Raw genomic sequence first — 19,588 nt, forward strand, 5'->3', positions numbered from 1 at the left:
GTGTATCACCTTGTATTAGAGGAGGCAATGGTATAGTGGCGAATACCCCACGATCAGGTGAAAAACATTAAAAAGACTTTCATGAAGATATGAAATGTTATGACATTTCTTCCTTCATGTAATTAGATGTCAAATTAGATTTTGGTAGTATTTGATGTACACTTTTAACTAGTTAATAACATTTAGTAAAGGAATTAACAAAATCACACATTTTTGTACTAAATATTAATTTATCAGTTAAATGATACAAAATATAATTTGTTATATCAAAGTCACAAGTATATATTTATCATTATTTTAAAGAGTTTACCCTACAAAACCAAATTAATAGTACATCTTACTTAAATTTACTCATGGCAGTGTTAGCAGCTTAAATATTATATTTTCATATGCTTATACAAGTAAAGTTATTGTTAAGAGTTTTAACTGACATTTTTCACTTACAATCTGGGAAGGATTGGAAAACTGTATATATTTTCTACACTTGCTTCTGTACTAGTTAAATATTAGTTACTCCTGTTTAACTGAACTATTTTAAAATATAACAATTGTAAACAAGAACTAGAATACAGTAGAACCTTGATAGGAAATCTCTCATGGGAATTATCAAACATGACTTGATATCAAGGTAGACTACTTATCGAGGTTCGCAATAAGGTATGATTATGGATAATACAAAATCAAGGGTTTTGGAAGATCACATTTTTGCAAGAAAGGGTGACTTATTGTCACTGGCTTCTCCAAACTCAAAACTTCGTTGGTAGAAAATACTGAAATAGTGAAATCTCTTGTGCAAATCCTTAAATTTACGGAAAGTAAATAAAAAAAAACGTCTTCTTAACACATATATTTACGCTTATTACATACTGTTACTCACAAGACGGTAAATATACAAAAAAGATGGTAAGTGGTGATCGATATCGATTGGACACTCAAATCATCATCAGACCCAATAGGCGAATCTTAATCTCAATAGTTTCGCCTATTGGGTCTGATGATGATTGGAGTGTCAAATCGAAATCGATCACCATTTACCACCTTTTTTGTATATTTACTGTCTTGTAAGTAACAGTATAAGCGTAAATATATGTTTTAAGTGTTATAAGACGTTTCTTTTATTTACTTTCCGTAAATTTAATAACACGTACAATGCTGATAAAGGTATTATTTAAATCCTTAAAACGTAGGCACTTGTGCTCTATGTTACATCCTTACTCTCAAATATAAAAATGCATGATTTTAAATTTAAAAACAAATTATACATCATGTAGTTAACTAAACCGTTGATATTATTTGGAATGTGGTAACTATTAGTTTAATGGTAACAAACATTTGCAACTTATTACACAATAGGCTACACAAAGTATCTTGAGCATAAATATTTCACACCCTGTAGATAGCTAAGTGGTAATTCTGGTAATCTAAAGATCACGGGTTCGATCTTGAGAAAAGACAGTGCAGTAGCTTTCTGTAGGTTCAAAACATGACCCAGCTATCCCTGGCTTAAAAAAAATATTCCGGTCTATCTAACTGCCAGCCTTGTACACACAGCGGCCTGCAATCCATGTAGAGTCGACGTGAAGATCGTCCGATAGCAAGACAAAGTCTGCGTCTGCACCGTAGTCAAGCGAACCCTTGACTTGGGACAGACCAATAGCTTGCGCAGGGTGTAGCGACGCCGCTTCCAGAGCTTCCACTACTGAACACCCTGGAAAAGTTGTTTTAGATTATTCTTTTGTATTACTAATAGTAGGCCAGCTATGATATATGCCTAAACAGTTTTGGGATCATAAACATGGTTTTAAAAGTTACATCGACTGATAAAATGTACAAGTTTACTGTGGCTAATTTTATTTGAATAAATTATCCAAGGCACATACTTAGGATCATGCACCGGTTGATCGTAAGATACTTCTGCAAACATAACAACGCACCTTTCTAACATGCAAGGTAATGAGGCTATTTTATTATACAATACCAAAAGATTTTTTGGAAATAACTGATGTTTGGACACAGGCCCATTAACTAAATTTAAGGTATTTTTGGTTAAGGCTCTAGGCCAGAATAGGTTTGATTTTTTTTTATTGGAAGATCAGGTTTACCAGTACATTGGGTGACTCTTAAATAAATATATGTGTCCTAAAGACATGCTGTTTCTTATTCCTGCTCCCTTTAAAAAGGTAAGGAATTATGCATAGTAATTCCTACAATGCTAGGTTAAATTAACTTTGGTATTACCGTAGAGGACACTAACCAACACAAGTAGACTTCTCACCCCATTGACAAATCTAAAGTTTATGTTTCGTGTCTAGTTCATGTTGATGACACTGGAGACTAGTGTCAACGAAATTTTGTTTCTATTATTTTAGTGTTAATTCAATGACTTGCGCTTTACTTTTTGGTTATATAGCCAGGGGATGAGCTATTATTTACAATTATATTGTTTTATTTGGATAAGTCATGTCATGTCTAAAATAACTGAATTAGCAAGAAACAAATTGTAAACAAAAACCTATCCCTAAAGACACCAGACAGAAATATTTCTTGAGGTTATCATAAAGGATGACAAATCTACCAAAGGGAGTAAGTAGGCTATGGTATCGGCAAGTGATCCTGTTGTAGTTTAACCACCATGGTTTTGAAAACCTTGATGGCTTTCGACTTTGTTTTCAAGTTTATGTGAACATTAAGCAGCATTAATCCTCTTCAACCTGGACGATGTGATTTGTCTTGAAAAACACAGAAAACAAACACACAAAAGCTCTTAAAAGTCAGCATGGCCACAACTGTTTTATTGTGGCCATGCTGACTTATAAAAAATAAGTTTTAATGGGTTTATGTTCGGGGAGCGAGCTGGTGTAGTGGTTAGAGTGCGGGAAGTCCCTGAGGTCCCATGTTCAAATCCCGCCAAGTCACCAATAGATTTTATCTAAGTGATAATGCCGCAACCCCTAGGTCTAGCCTGAAGTAATGTGAAAAACAAGCCCGAAAAAAAATTTTGTGTTCTGTTGTTTTGTAAGAGGAATCTTCATACCATCCATATCGAAGTGGATTATTGTTAGTGTCTACGTTGACGTGAAACTGAAGCCAAAAGGCTTCTAAACCGTGGTAGTCACACTACAACAGGATCACCTGGCTATACGGTAATTTAACCTACTATTTTAATAATCATAGTGATTCAGAAGCCACAATTAAATAGTGATTTCCACTTACCGCTAGCCTTGCGAAAGTAGCGGACACAGTAGTCCATACTGGCAATGCTACCACATAACGTCTGTGTGCCTGCGATGTACGCCTTGCCTTGCGAGACTTGTATACTGAGCTCACCTAGGTGGTGAGTACCTTCGGGCAGACCCAGCGCCGATATAGCATCCGTTACCAACACCACGCCTGGGAACAAAACAGACAAATGGTGAGGGGCGAGCTGGTCTAGTGGTAGAGCGTGAGACTTGGGTCACTCAGGTTCCGGGCTCAAATCCCATCAATCATCAATGGGTTTTATCTAATTGCCATACTCATATGCCTAGCTTAAGGTAATGTGACAAATAATCTGGGGCTAGATCCTAGTGTCCTGAGACAAAATAAACAGATAACTGTCCCGGTAGTTTAAGAAACTCTTGTTTACTATAATGATTTAAGGTAATAAAAATATGTTTGAAGATATTGATAGGTTTTTGTCGTGAATATTTATATGGTACATGGCAGTTTAAGAAAAACCCCGAATAACACATCTCTGTTGAACGTTTGTCTTTTACACAATTAAAATAACCCCATACAAAGATCCAGTAAAAAACAATAATGCAAAGAGAACCCTTTTATTTCAACAAGCCCAAAAAATCTTTTTTATCATGGATTTTTAATAGAATTTTTAGGGTTTTTGTAATGACCAATGACAGCTGGGTACATCGATTATATTCTTCATCAGCTGTGTGGTGGATGAATATCTCTAAGTATTATTTACCTTCCCAGTCAGCACACAGAAGTATATAATATGTATTATTTACTTTGAGCCAAAGTAAATCCAAAATAAATTATACGTATTGAATTGATATAGAATACTTCTATTTTACGTCTATACGTCCCACTTTATTTTGTAAATAATACGTATTACTAATACGTCAATTTACGTAAACCATATACAAAAATAATACGTCAATGATATATGTATATGGAATGTAAATTTTGTACAAGTTAAACTGAAGCAATAATATGTAAATTTAAGTATTATTTATGTAAATCATCTTAATTATGTACAGTAATGCAAAAAATATCTGAATCTAATTAAATTGTATTAAGAATCAATTTATCCAATTATGTTTAGCACCTAAATAAACATAATAATAAATGTTCTGTCAGTAATCAACATAAGAAAGATGGATTAGTTCTCAGCTAAAGTCAATTATTATAAAAATATTACTCATCCTAAAAACTTGAGGCACTTTTAAGGGTGACTCTTTAGGCGATAAACTATGGTCAGTACGGTAGTACTATGAAAACTGTGGTAAGTTCTAATTTATTTTTTTAAATTGTCTTCACTCATTCATGGTGTGTTAGTATTTGTTTGAATTGAATGCATAAAAATGTGTTACTTTATAGGAAACAAATTCTCATTAATCAAAAGGAAAACTAATCATTCTAGAATTATTAACATAATATCATATAATTAGTAATTAGAATTGAATTTGTACCCAACAAAACTAAAATCAGAACAGTAGGCAATAAGTACAAAGTACAGCTTTACAATAAAAATGTAATCTTAATAAATCAAGTACAGCTTTACATTTGAAAATTTAATCTTCGAGCCTGCCGGAACCATTCTTTAACCTTGGTTTCAAATGCCTTGTATGTGACATTGTCTCCGTGAGACGCTGCAACAACACCTGAAACATGATTTTACAATGTGATACCACAGAGTTTTCACTATAATTGTTATGTTATAAGCAAGTGTTAATGTGTTTGATTCAGTTTTTTCTCATAAGGTCCTACTTTGTCCTTTAACTTAGAAGAAGATTTTTTACGGGGGTTCAAAACAATTTACCCTTGATAATCCGACATGGCGGTGATGCCACTGGACACTAATTAGTTAATACTAAATACTTTACGAGTATAAACTCGGGAATATTTTGCAGGGCCGGTTTGAGTAGTAAGCATAGTACGTGGTCGAAGCAAAGCAAAATGGCGTATCCAATGTTCAGGATTAAGGAGACCCACAAATTGACTCGTTCATCAACACTTCTCTGTCATCTACTTGGACTGGTCTGGTAGACCTTTGCATGTTTCAGACATAGCCTACATACTCTAGCTTATTCGTGTATCCAGAAATAATCATTACCAATAACAGTGCCGTAATTAGAGTACTTGCGGACCTAGGTCAAACTAACCTCAGTTATCCTACGATCACGGCGAAATCGTTAACATATCCTGTGATCATGAAACCATTGCCACCTACGATCGCCATGAAATTGGGAAAATCACCACACATTGGTAGTCAAACATTTTTGGCAAACTGACATTCTAATGGGCCTATTTAAGTAAATGTCCGATTATTGAGAGCCAACTGTAGTTACCTAGATTAATAGAGGCCAAGTAATGATTTACAAAAAGTTTTTTTTATGTTATGGATATCAAATACCCCCGCCACAGCAACCCTGCAGACTAAGCAAATTTCCATTTACTGGGCTGGATTTCTACTTAAGTACAGTAGAGTCTCGCAAACTCGGCACTCGATAACCCGGCAGTCTGGATAACTCGGCCATCACCTGGCTCAGAAAATTAGTGATTTTTGAGTACGACATGAGTTAAACATGGGCTCAAGTTAAATCATTCCCAACTTGTACCAAAGATTTATTGTACTATATCTGATGACTTAATACTGACTTGTAATATAAATAGGCCTATAAATAAATAAGGCAGCTAAAAGGATTACAAATTGTATGGTTCTTATTTATAACCCTAGTTCCCAATAACCCGACATTTCACAAACTCGACACCCTTCCAGTCCACATTACGCCGAGTTTTGGGGACTCTACTGCATTCCCTTAAAATTGTAAGATTTATTTCCTATTTACATAGGTAACATTGATTATAATGAGTAGGCCTACTGTACTTAGGTTTGCTGCTACAGGGAAGGAAGGTATTGAAGTGTTTTTTTATTTCAATTGAAATGTTCATAAACTAGAATGAAACAAACAAAATTGTCAAATTTGACAAAAATATATTTATATAGCCTACAAGCAAACTAGCCTACAACAGTTTTTCTCCATGAGAATAACATAGAAATTATTAATTTACAATATTTTTCGATTATCTCCGTAACCGATAGGCATACAACAACGCTTCAATATACAAAATTATTTCTTTTATAAGCTATACAAAATGGTATGGAAAGAAATCGTGAAGTTTTGTGTTTTTAGAGTCAAAAATCAGAAAACCCAATTTTTACCCCATAAAACCCCCCATAAACCCTCGTTCCCATAGTCTGTTCAAATTATTTTGAATAAACGTAGGTTATACATTAGTACCAAATTTGATCAAAATCGGTTCACTTTTGCTCGAGATATCGCGCTAACGGACATATACATACATATGTATATATTTCATATATATATATATGAATTTAAACGGAGGGTGTTTTTGGCCTATGGAGGACCCAAAAATGAAAAGTAAATCGGTCCCGGGTCGAGGTCTTACCATGAGACCTACAGTAATAGCTTATTCCCTATATAGAAAATTCGCTAAAATAATTTAAACTTGTTGTTAGCTTGTTAAAATTTTCCTTTAACTTTTTTTATAACTATTTCTTCTTTTCCTTTTTGATATTTTCTGTTTTTGTTGGTTTGAATTAGGGGCCCCAAATAAAGTCTCCGGTTGGGAACATAAGAGGGTTTTAATTGAATCTAATGATGAATATAGAACGGATTCACGTTTAACATTAGCCTATTAGTTTTAGAAAAAAAAAACGGCATCTCATCTTTACAAATTTCTCCCACAGTCTCCCCATGATTAGATACAGATTAGATTTAAATAAATAAAATATTTCACACACCTTTAAAAAAAGAGTGTTCATAAATATTAAGTTGGGTAGCTTTTTAAAAATAGATTTAAAATTATAACTCAAACAAAAGAGTTAATCACTGCTCCCCAGGTAAAATAACTTTTCAGGGACTATTATTTAAATTCCATTAGATTCCAGTAACTATTAGTAGGCAACTATTATACTCACTCTCCAGTGTTTTATGAAGTTGAGGCTGTGGAGGGTCCTCTTTCCCTTCCTTCCCTCCCAACTGAAGCTAACATCTACTTCGTTTGTCCGCGATCTGATGAGGGCTCGACAGCCAGAGTCCACCACTGTTGCGCCCCCAATCCTTTGAAAGAAGTCGATCTACAAAAACAAAAAAAACTTTTTAGTCATATTTAATCGTTTTATACTTTCGGCTAAGTCCTTCTTAGGTGTGTTTGACTGTTATAACCATTCTATTTCCCGAAACAATAAGTAAATCCAGACCTGATTCCACAACTGGCCCCTAGGAGTGAACATAACATAACCTAGATACAGCAACAGAAGGTATGTTTTTTAAATTAGGCCTATTTGTTGCATTCACAATTAATTAAGTTTATCTTATTTACTTATGACAGATATACCTATCCATGCATAAGCTAACTTAATTCCTTGTAATAATTGTTGAATGAAATTGTGTATGCCTAAGGCCCATGTTATATGGACAGAAAAAACGCGACAGATTTTTCGCCGCGAGACGCCAAGCCTACCGAGCAATGGACGTCACTATGTGCAAGTTATACAAACGTTTTATCTGTCGCATCGGACACTGTAAACCTGGCGTCAGCGTGGACAACGCGACCGGACCGGTAAAACTGGCGGAAAAAACGCGACAGAAATTATGCGAGTACCTACTGTTATACGGGCAGCTTTTACACAGCAGATCCGTGCTTCACCCTACCATACTTCTCCGACAGGATAGTTCCCAGGCGACTTATCGGGAGTGGAAATTCACAGTTCGGCGACCTTCGGGCTCCCTCGGAGCCTGTCGCGGCGTGTTTACTGCTCGTATAACAGCTCCCTGGCGTCGATGACACAGCGTGATTGCTGATTGTATAACAGCACTGAATTTGTGAATCAGCGTCGGCGTTTTATCTGTCGCGTTCTTGCTGTCCGTATAACATGGGCCTAAGTTAATTAGCATATAGTATAGTTACCTATTAGTCATTTGTAAATAAACAAACCGTCTAACAAAAACTGGACAAGTTCAAAAACCCTTAGCCAAAAAATTAACTTATCTCTTGATAATTTAACATAAGGAAGCATATAGGCCTAATTAGTTGCGTTAAAATCTTAGTGTAGGCCTGGGAATTACCATTACCTACTGTAAATTTAAACATCAAGCGTAACTTAAAACACAGAGGATACTCGTCCAGTAACAGGACGTGGATTAACTTAGGCGTCCGGCACTGACGTCACAGGGTTGTGAGGGCCCGGAACGCCATTACCACAACGATACGATGTACAACCATCGGTGTTTGTGGTGTAGTGGATAGAGTGCTAGGCTGATTAACGCAAGAGGTCCCTGGTTCGAATCACATCGGTAACTTTAACTTTTTGTCAAAGATTTTGCTTTGAATGCCATTAACTGTACATCTTTTGTTAGAATTTTTGGCATTTATAATTTTATTTTATGAACATAATTTAACCTTCATTCATTATCATTTTTCATTATCAGCAAGTTTGGTTGGTTAGGTTAGGTTATGACAGTAACTGCTGGACGCCTAATCCATGTCCAGTTACCGGATGCGTATCCTCTGCGAATTTAAAAACCCTGTAACTTACTAATGTGCTAATTAATAGGCCTAACCTAAGTTAGTTAATATCGTAGGCCTACTTGATAAAATCTTGGCTGCACTTTAGTTTCTGTCCTACATTTACTCACATACGGTTTCAACTCAAGTTACCTAGTACTTAACTGCATGTTTGGTTAAGGTTAAGTTAAGTTTAGAACAGTTTCATCAGCTGGTAGCACAAATAGGCCTACCTATTTGTGTAGTACCGTACCTAAATAGGTACTAGAAAACATGATCTAGTATTCGTGGTTAGTAGTCCTATAATAGTAAATGTAGGACAGAAACTAAAGTGCAACCGAAATCTTGAAAGAATACACACCTACCGAAAATATCATCCAAGACCAGTAAAAATGAAGATGTAACTTAAATCTTCTTTATCCAATTGTCTGTGATGTAACTTAACTTAGCCTAGCCTAATTAAAATCCAGTATTTGTAAGTTTAGACCATAAATAAAAGCAGAACACTTACCTTTGAGGGTTGTAGAAAATTGATGATGAATTGAAAACATAAATAAGTTAGGTTGATCTAGCGAAAATCTTAAAAGTAGGCCTAGGACCAACGGTAACACCGATGGCCAATAAACTTCTTGATTCTTGAACTTAAATAAGTTACAACTGTAAAATAAACTTTTAAAACTAACTAAAAAACTGAATAATTAACATTTAAGTTTTGGAAACAACGATTGAAATATTGATCTCGAAGAGGGCAGAGGAGAGACTACACAGAATAAAAAGAAGAAGAGATAAAGTAAAGAACTCGAACTGCAGCAGAAACACAGAACTAAACAACTTAACTAAAACAAAAACAACAATGGCGGCCTCGGATGACGGCTAGTCCTAGTCGGCGTTACGGTACTGTCCGACCCATTCGATACTATCGTGCTAATACGATTTTCAATGCATATCGAAAGACCAGTAATGCTCCGTGTAGAAAGGATTTATGATTTATTTCAGTTATACCTTAGTAATAATAATATTAGTTATTAATTATTATTATTAACTTATTTAGTTTTTCTAACTTAGACTGTAGTAGTTACATAAATTTAAATTAATCATAACTGCCCAGTAAGCTATCGAATAGAAATATCGAGCCTATCAAGTTCGATGTTGATATTGACTATCGATATAATTCTAGTATCTATCAGTCTGGCTTCGATATTTTTATTGGGATCCAATAAGTCAACGCTGCAACCCCAACCCCAATCCCAAACCGGTTCGGTCTAACTACACTTCTTGGCTTGGTGAAGGAATTCTACAAGTGGAAGTGACCTTCGCACTTGCCACCCCTTTGTATTACAGTTCTTTGTCTAGCTGCCTGTATTGTAAATTCCTACTGTCCCTTCTTCTAAGAAAAAGTTTCTCTAAAAGCAACTGTTTGGTCTGAGTGAAAATATCTCTTTCTCAAGGCTTTGAGCAAAATTTACAAATCTATCTGGTATGAATCCAGGAAAATGGTTAATGTATATTTGACGTAAATATATGTATATTTTACGTCAATATTAAAGTATATGGGATGTGAATAAGTTACATTCAGTATACATTAAATGTATCGAGAAATAGGCCAGAAAATAGGTTTAAATCAATCACATATTAATTAAGACAGTATTTCATGTTGACCTAAAACAAAAGGTAACGATATTTTCTATGTAAATATCAGCGAGTAAATTATATGTGAATTTTACATATTTCAATATACTTTACATAGTTTACCAAGATTGACCTAAAATATATGTATATAATACCTCGTGTGCTGACTGGGTTTAGGATGAGCTCTCCACGCAATCCTCAAAGCCGCCGGGTGAGTGTGAACTCCGTCAGCAATGATACCGTAGAACAGCGGACGAGTGTTGTCCGTAGTCAACAATCCGACCAATCCCGGGTCTCTGTGATGAAACTGTGAAAAACAAAAAGTATTTACTTCGATTTGGGGAACGTTACAATCTATGTAATTTCCTATTGTATCCAAAGATACAAGACAGTTAGCACAGACAGTTAGTTAGTTAGTTGGAGACAGTTAGCAAATTACGTGTTAAATTTATTTCACTGTTAGCATTTCAAGATGCCGATAATTCAAGGCTATGGGAAATATGGAAACTGTGGAGGGGTTTAAAGATGAGTAATATGATAAGATTGCCTAAAACTCATATTAGCTAAAATGGCTGTTAGTGAAATGTGATGGCAAATTATTCCAATCAAGGAAATAGTCAGAATAATTTACTACATCAGCACTAGACTACAGACTGTAGGCTATGTTCAGAAAAAAAACCTAAATTATTTAGATTTTAATATTATAAAACATAGTGGCCTGGATGGGAGAATACCTCTTTTAGCTCCTTAGTTAGGCAAAACTACAGCCTGAGATGGGCTTTAAAAAACCAGGCTGGAGCATTATCTTATTGCTAAAAGCCAACATTATCTTATTATTCTGATTTGAACCCAGGCCCTCGTGTGTAGAGGACCCCAGTCATTTCATGAAAGTATTAAGAGTCTTATCACTAGACCAGTTAAGCCCCTATAATGTGTTCATAGCAATCCGTCTTAGAAACTCCGTTCAAGAAGTCACAAGAGTTAATTCAAATCCTTTTAAGTTCTTTGTCTAAATCAGAATGTGTTACAATCTCAAATAAGAATGTTAATTAACAATATTCAAGCGTATAGTATTACAAATACAAGAAGCGTATTATGAAGAGAGTTGAAGAAAGTTTGAGAGAACGAGAAGAGAAATCAAAATTGAGATGGTTTGGCCACTAAGAATGGAAAATGATAGAATCCCCCAAAAAATTAGTGAGCTTCACATGAACGGAAGAATACCAAGAGGAAGATCTAGAAGAAGGTGGATTGACAATGTGAGTTGAGATTTGGAAGGAAGATGAGTGCAGTGGCAGTATGAAGAGAAAGAGGAATCGTGGAGGGACAGAAGTTAATACCCAGACCCGGAGATGACCAAAACGGGAGAGGATATTGTATGTGTGTATTACGTAAAAAAATGTATTGAAATTTCACTTACAGGCAGCATAGCATTGAACAGATGAGTGATGAGGGAGGCTCCATGTTTCGCACCCTCCTCCCCCTGTCTCAAGTCTGCAGTAGAGTGACCTGTGAAAACACAGTTGTCAATTTATAACTTCTAGGCTAAGCCACACAGTAGGCGGACCTGGTCGCTGAGAAAAATAATAACAATTGATAACATTAAATTAAATTAAGACACTTAGCGACCTGAATAAAGTCCAGGAGCATTTTTAGGTTATAGAGACAAATATGCTACTCCGGTTATCTTACAGCACTAGCCACACTAAGTGACAAGTTGCTTCCTCCATCAATCAGTTTTAGCACTGTTTTATTCTACGCCATTCAGTTTTTGTCTAAAGCCACATTTCCTTTTAACATTTTGTCCCAAAAATGTTGGGAGCTAAGCTCAAGTTGATTTGAGCACAGCTCCCAACAATATTGGTGCGCCGTTTCCATTCCAAGCAGTTCGCGCAGCATCAGCCACCCCTCCTCACTGCGAGCACAGTCTTTGCTCTGTACACTACATCTACATCAGTGCATCTACATCAGGGAGAGTGAAGAAACAGCCGCTGCTGCTTTTGTTGTAATGACTAGTGTGCATATCACCAATTTATTAATTTAAAACTTGGAAAGTGTTGTATCCGCTAGTGGGTGGGGTGTCCAGAATAAATACTCGGGCGTGAACTTAATTGGGTTCATTTATTGAGCGGATAAGCAATGCATCAATACATGATAATATCTTACTAGTACACAATTATGCTAATATCACAGAGAAATTCCCCATTACTAAGGGTAGAATTTAGAGGGCTACTAATGAACCAAGGGTCGGGCAATGTAAATCTCCTAATAGCCTATCACCACATACCTGCTAAAATCAGCGGGAGAATCATGGAATCATGACCAGCTAGTTGTGATCTGGTCGAGTAGAAGATTGACTCTGAATGTAAGTAGGTGGTTCACAAGGACCGACCATATCTAACCTCAAGAGTGGTGGGGGCTTATGATGCAAATGCTGGTTTCCAGAATTACCTCAAACCATATTTGGTACTGAATATAATGTTACAAAATCTCAAAATTGAAAACTATTAACTTTTGGCTGAGCTCCCTGCTCCAAATATAAACGGACTCAAACTGTAAACTAATAAATTAACCCATATGAATACACAACAAAAGCGACCAAAAAATACACCATAAACAAAAACCCGTGGTGTTAATTCGTCTGCTAGAGGTGCGATGATACTGCGGATGAGCTGGAACTACAGAGAGTAAGTGTGCATGCGAAAACTTTGCTCACAACAATATTGGCAGCTGGACACCATTTTCATTAGGTTTTGAGCACAGCTCATAGCATCATTAATTAATGCACTTCACTGGGTGATTTTCTATAAAATTACAAAGAAATTTCTTGTAACATTTATTATAGTAAGTAATTAATGTAATTGATAAAGATAGTAATTGATAGACTCTAAACCTGGAAAACATGCATCAAGGTCAAGGTTCAAATCAATAGCCTACCTAAGGAAACGGTGATCCCTCTTCGGACGAGACTAGATATAACTTCAGTTGCTCTCGGAAGTTCAGGTGCCAAAGTTATGATCTGAACATTGTCAAGAGGTCCGTAGACTTCATCTAGGGTTTGGATGCCCTGAAAACCGAGGAAACATTTGTTTAACTAACAGTTAATTCAGAAATAATGTGCAAGCAACAGAACTCTGTAGCTTTGGTATAGTTTCACAGTGCTATTTGGATCATGCGCTACCTGCAGATATTGAGACCGATGCAAGAGTTACACATTGACAACCAAAGCGCTGACCAATCAAACCAAACCAAACCAAAGCCTGGCAAATCAGTCGGTACCATAACCTCAAACTTTATTGAGAAAATGGGTTATGTTTTCTCTTTAAAAGGCAAATCTATGAATTTCAATACTATATTGTTGGAAATGTATGAGAAATTAAATAAATATACGCTTGGTCACCTATATTATTAAATATCTTAGTTTTAATTTATGGCTCGTTTTCCTCAAACCTCGGAATTTCTCAAACTTAGCACCCTCAAGGTCCATGTTTGAAGTGTTGAACTGTATCGGAACGTCTCTAGCCACAATAATACTCTATATTTTATCTTATAATCAGTTCTTAACTATTACATTTAAAAGAAGCGTTCCTACCTTATCCAGACCCCTGATGGCATTAGGATTGTGCGCTCCTTGTTTCTGAGGACTTATAAACGGTCCCTCCAGATGTAGTCCGAGCACACTCGCTCCGTCCATCCCTCCCGCAGTCTTCTTGACCTTTGGAATAACCTGAAATCACTGCAGTTTTAAAGGGGGAGGTCTTTTAGTACCTATTAGAGTTTACTTTATTAACTTATGTTAATTTGTAATAGGCTACATTTTTGGGTCCTTCTACTTTCAATAGTAATATCTTTTTTGAATATGACATGGTAGATTTCATAAGTGAATGAAATACATACCGGTAGGCTACAAGGAAACTTAAGTTGGAAAAAGTCGCGTTAATCAACCTGAACATGTCATATTTTAATGGTTTGTTTGGTCATGAATTTATGTAGGCCTACAGGTCCAAACACTCATATGAAGCTGAATGAAACGTAACCTAGGCTGCACTTTACTTTAGGTCCTACACTCATTCAAATTAAAATATTGATCGATATATCGAATTAAACAATCAAATAATCGATATTTGCATTCAGATGAGTGTAGGACCTAAAGTAAGTTAAAGTGCAGCCGTAACTTAACTTATCTCAGCTAGTAGGCCTAACTGATCTTAACTTAATCAGTTACTAAGCTATCATCTTTATTCAGACACTTGTCCATATAATTTTAGTCTATTGTCTATCGGAAGAATAATTCCACACTTATAATAAAAAAAAAGAGACACTTCTTACTTTAGCATACACTTCAGGTGTACTGGTGACAAGAGTTGGGCAAAATGAGGTCACGCCGTGAGCAAGAAGACCTTTAGCCACTTTTTGTAGTCCTGCTTCAACCGAACCTGTATCATGGCTGAAATCAACTCCAAAACCACCTGAAACCAAAAGGGACCATTTTAAATTAAAGACTTCATTTGGATAGTTTGGCCTAACCTAACTTAGGCCTACGTACCCTAGTTTAAAATTTTGGTTTGAACTAAAACCTATCTGATCTGGCTATATTTAAAGGAATCCAGTAAGTAGGCTTAGGTTATTTTTTTCCATGTTTAGCCTAGGTCTATGCTTATTAACTTTGGATTGGATAATTTTGGATTGTAAATAAACAGCCTCTTGGTAAAGTTATAAGTTAGTGTTTATGTCTAAGAATAGTTTAAAAGCGTTTTTAGAATGTGACGTGTTGATCCAAAACAATAAACAAAATGGTAGCTAAATGCCACAAATCTCCCTAAACCTAAAAGAAATTTAAACATTTGATGTTTAACACAGGGGATGGACGCGTCCGGTAACAGGACCTGGATAAGGCGTCCGGTAACAGGACCTGGAAAAGGCGTCCGGCAGTGACGTCCCTGGGTTGAGGGGGCCCGTAACGCCATTACCACAACAATACGATGTACAGCCATCGATGTTCGTTTTGTAAGTTAGTGGATAGAGTGTTTGGCTAATTTGCAAGAGGACCCTGGTTCGAATCCCATAAGTACCTTTAACTTTTTGTCAAATAACTTATTTTGCTTTGAATACCATTTCTTGTTAACTGTAGATCTTTTGTTAGAATTTTTGGCATTTATAATTTTATTTTATGAACAGAATATAACCTTAATTTGATTTTTTCATAACCAACAAGTTTGGTTGGTTAGGTTACGTTGTTGCAGTAACTGCCGGACCGGACGCCTAATCCCCACATCCGGTTACCGGACGCGTACCGGTATCCTCTGAGGTATTTTAAACTAAGCTAAGCTAAAAAGTATAGTTTAGGACTTACCATTTATTTGAATATCAATAAATCCTGGTGCTATTAAGGAATTCTGACAATCTATCTTTTTATTGGATTTTACTTTCTCGTCATAAAATACTTTTTCGGGATTTAAGATTTTTCCATTTCTCACCCACAAGTTATCTTTGACTATTTTATGGTCTTTTAAAATAGTGCAATTTATAAATTGATAAGTTATATCACTCTCATCGATCATCTTGGTTTGAAGAGACAGAATCCAAACTAAAACTGATTAAATAATTAAGCCTAAATATGGTATACAAATTAAGAAACATTGATAGAGTAACCCAAATTCTCCATCAAAAGAAGATAACCTCTAACTCATTTTGAAATAGGGACAAGTACAACCACATCGTCTCGTCCACTTCAGACTAGAGATGGGCGTTATTTAACATAACAGGATGAATAACAGTGTTGCGGCCACGGCAACGTTATCGCGGCAACACGTTGCCGAGAACTCCCTGTTATTATAATAACTATCTATCTACACAATGTTGCAGGAAAGCCGCGCGGACAACGAAAACGAAAACATGCATTGCCATCAGTGTCGTTGCCGCAAACGCTACCAGAGCAACGATAACTTCTGAAACGAACTAGAATTAGAATAACGCATCCTGTCTGGGCAACACCCGACTCGCGGCTACAACTGAAAACTGAACTGATCAACCGACAACGATAACTGAACGCCGCAACACCGACCTGCGGACAACGGTTTACAGCGGCAATGAGTTGGCAATCGTTATTGAAATAACAGGTTGCCGCAACACGTTATTGGGCAGCTGCGTTATCGTTATAACCGTTGCCGGAAAACAACGATAATTCCCATCTCTACTTCAGACATAACTTACACTACACACGAAATAAAAACATTAGGTACAGTGTTTCCATCCGCAAGAAAAAAATATCCCTCGGCCAACGTCAAAAAACCCCTAGTTATCCCTGGTCCGTGTTCTAATAATCCCTCCAATTATCCCTCTTTATCAAATCTAGATAACTTATTATTTTTACCGCAATACCAATGGATATCAATGTATAGCCACCTAAAATATGATAACTGGTGATATTATTCTTCAATATCCCATAATTATTTATAAAGTAATACTCTATAAAAAAACATTTTTGCACCATTAAAACCACGATCATCTTTAACTCCAGGCAGGCCGCGGCCTGGTAGAATTGGCAACGTTGCAAGTACCGTAGTATTGTTTAGTGCCAGACGTCCCATCATAAGTTAACATGGAAAAAACATAATATAGAATAGAAAACCAAAACAATCTATTTCTGTAAATTCAATGTGGAGTCAAAATTGTCATAGTTCAGTAACCAAGCTTTCGTATTCTTAAAAAATACATAAAATATCATTAGCTTAGCGTTCTCCAAACAAACACTATACTTGCAACGTTGCCACTTCGAAGGCCGTGGCCTTCGGCCTTGAATTAAAGCATAGATAAAACATACTCCTCAAGGAGTAGCCTATGTTTTATCTATGATTAAAGGTAGCCGTGATTAAACACTGTCTATGTGGTACAAAACAAGATTAATCGATTAAAATTAAAACAAATAGTTATTTTAAAAATTTTATAAACTAATAATTTTTATTTATAAGTATTTATAATTGTTTCAAAAATATTACTCAAGTGTCCAAATTTTCAAACTTAATAGTCTTTTTCAAACATAGCCACCATGCCTTGGTGAAAGGCTTACCGTACACCAAGTTACTTACTAACCAAAAAATAACAGAAATCACCGGCAAACAAAATCAAAACGAAAACTAACATTCGACATTGACACAGGGACAGGGCTAATAAGAAACCAATGCAGTACATTAATCTAGATCCGCCATTCCATTCCACCGACCGACTCCAGCCCTTTGCTTGTTTCGTGCAGTGTTGGCTGTTACTCTTCCCCTTGTGTGTTCCGACTTTGAAACACTACGTCGCCACCACTACCTACAACCCAACCATAGATAAAACATACTCCTTGAGGAGTATCTAGGCTACAATCGATTTGTTACCAAAACCTAGGGAAAAAGTAGTATAATCAATGTGTTATCAATACCTTGCAAAATTAGCCAAAATAGGTCCTTAACGTTGTCGAAATATAGCCATAATGTATTATTTTATCAATATTTCAATTTATAATGTCAAAGGCCTGAAATCCCTATAAAATCTAAAAAATCTTTCAATTTCTCTGATTATCCCTAGTTATCCCTCAATCCCTTTTCAATCCCTCGAAGGCCCTAAATATCCCTAGAAAGGGATTTTTATCCCTCAAATGGAAACACTGATTAGGTAGCCTATATTTTTTAAATGGAATGACTGACAGGCAGTTGGACTTTAGACGACGACTGACAGTTGGCAACTTAACAAAAACAAACATCAAACATATGATAATGACAGAAAGAAAAACAAACTACACAGTAAACACTGATATTGCGGTTTGATTTGCGAGACGTCGGCCGCCATTTGTACTTGAGGATACATTCAAACATTCGATTCGATCTGGTTATATGATATCGGTTAAATATCGTTCGCTATCCTATCGACCATATCCTATCGATTTTCAAACCTATGTTGTATAAGGCTGTGGTTTCCTAGACGCGTGATAGATGCGCAGCGGTTTAGATGCGCAGCGTCTTTTATCCAGGTCCCAAAACGCAGCTGCCGTGAGTGGTTTCCTAGACTGCGTACAATACATAAGGTTGGTGCGTAACATAAGTTCACGGGAGAGATTACTAGTGGCTACTATGATGTTATACGATGATTTAGATAATGAAATGGATATTTTGGCATTAAAAGCTTTGAAGAAGCGTAAGCAGTGAAAAGTACATGTTAGGAACTGTACGTGGCCCTCACTCATCTTTTAACTGTAGTGTTAAAGCAAATATGTAAATTTAAAATGAAAACAATAAATCTTAATTCACCCTGTCAAACTTTGCTTTTACTGTTATTATATTTACCTATTCGGGATTTACCGAATCGATGAAAATACCTTTTACAAGTATAACTGTAATAATCATTTTATACTTATACGCCAACCCCGTAAGAGGTTAGGTACTATGCTAGTAATTAATATAGAGTTATTACTAAGATGTTCAGGAGTTCTTAAAATAATTATGGGGGCACTTATATTTGGGAGTTGGTTGTGCTGACTTGAAAAGAATATTTGTCAATGTTAGATTTATTTATTAATACAGTAAACAACGATAAGAAAATATGTGAGGACAAATTAATTGATAGATGATGTAACAAGGGGATTAAATATTAAAATCACACATTATGGGGAAATAAACACTAGGCCTACATAACGAATTATATGAAATATAATACTATACAATTTTAATTGTATGAACAAAGTATTTCCATAATATGTCATTAGAAGAGACAAATTCAATCAATTTTTCGTCGTTGTTGGTGAATTTTGCCTTCTGTACAACATTTACTTCCGAATCCATTGCACAAGACATGTCTAAAACGCAGCGTAACTCAGATTCGACTGCTCTGGGAGCAGTCGGTCAAATACGCAGCTATTGGTGCGCGCGTATTAGATGCGCGCGCATTAGATACGCAGCCTTGGAAACCGCTTACACGAAACTCCATAAGACAAGTGTGCTGCGTCTTAGATGCGCACACGCAGCGCATCTATTACGCGTCTAGGAAACCACAGCCTTATAACGATTAAACACCCAAACCCCGATAAGAACAAATAAGTTAATACTAATACTGACTACTTTTGTCAGACACAACTGACACCGTCCGACTCCAGCAGTATTGTATTTGTATT

At 36.0% G+C, this 19,588-nt stretch overlaps 1 protein-coding gene and 1 long non-coding RNA gene across 3 annotated transcripts; both read right to left on the reverse strand.

The window, feature by feature from the left end:
• Window positions 1–217: 217 nt before the first annotated feature.
• LOC128987006 (N-acetylglucosamine-6-phosphate deacetylase) lies at window positions 218–19,588 on the reverse strand. Of its 2 annotated transcripts, XM_054407649.1 has the most exons (9): window positions 19,533–19,588; window positions 15,794–16,033; window positions 14,770–14,909; window positions 14,033–14,167; window positions 13,378–13,507; window positions 11,861–11,949; window positions 10,613–10,747; window positions 3,214–3,391; window positions 218–1,708 (listed from the first exon to the last, which is right to left on the reverse strand). In XM_054407649.1, exons 2-9 carry the CDS (start codon window positions 15,999–16,001, stop codon window positions 1,527–1,529), a joined length of 1,197 nt encoding a protein of 398 aa, XP_054263624.1. In that variant the 5' UTR covers window positions 16,002–16,033; window positions 19,533–19,588; the 3' UTR covers window positions 218–1,526. The 2 variants fall into 2 exon arrangements, with proteins under 2 accessions (XP_054263624.1, XP_054263625.1); XM_054407650.1 differs by lacking the exon at window positions 19,533–19,588 and having other exon boundaries at window positions 15,794–16,171.
• On the reverse strand, window positions 4,770–9,530 carry LOC128987007 (uncharacterized). The gene is made up of 3 exons (XR_008490182.1): window positions 9,323–9,530; window positions 7,223–7,381; window positions 4,770–4,880 (listed from the first exon to the last, which is right to left on the reverse strand). It is a non-coding gene; the product is annotated as an uncharacterized LOC128987007 (long non-coding RNA).

This window comes from Macrosteles quadrilineatus, unplaced genomic scaffold (genome assembly GCF_028750875.1).
Source record: "Macrosteles quadrilineatus isolate MER2022 unplaced genomic scaffold, UCM_ALF_1.0 Scaffold_2__2_contigs__length_208266976, whole genome shotgun sequence".
Taxonomy (NCBI): Eukaryota; Metazoa; Arthropoda; class Insecta; order Hemiptera; family Cicadellidae; genus Macrosteles; species Macrosteles quadrilineatus.

What these genes read in the sequence shown, in the direction of transcription:
- LOC128987006 (XM_054407649.1), bottom strand. Translation starts at nt 16,001, where the DNA reads ATGATCGATGAGAGTGATATAACTTATCAATTTATAAATTGCACTATT. An exon ending in CACCTGAAGTGTATGCTAAA is followed by an intron (nt 14,168 to 14,769) that starts GTAAGAAGTGTC and finishes CAGTGATTTCAG; the next exon opens with GTTATTCCAAAGGTCAAGAA. An exon ending in AGGGATCACCGTTTCCTTAG is followed by an intron (nt 11,950 to 13,377) that starts GTAGGCTATTGA and finishes GTGTTTTCACAG; the next exon opens with GTCACTCTACTGCAGACTTG.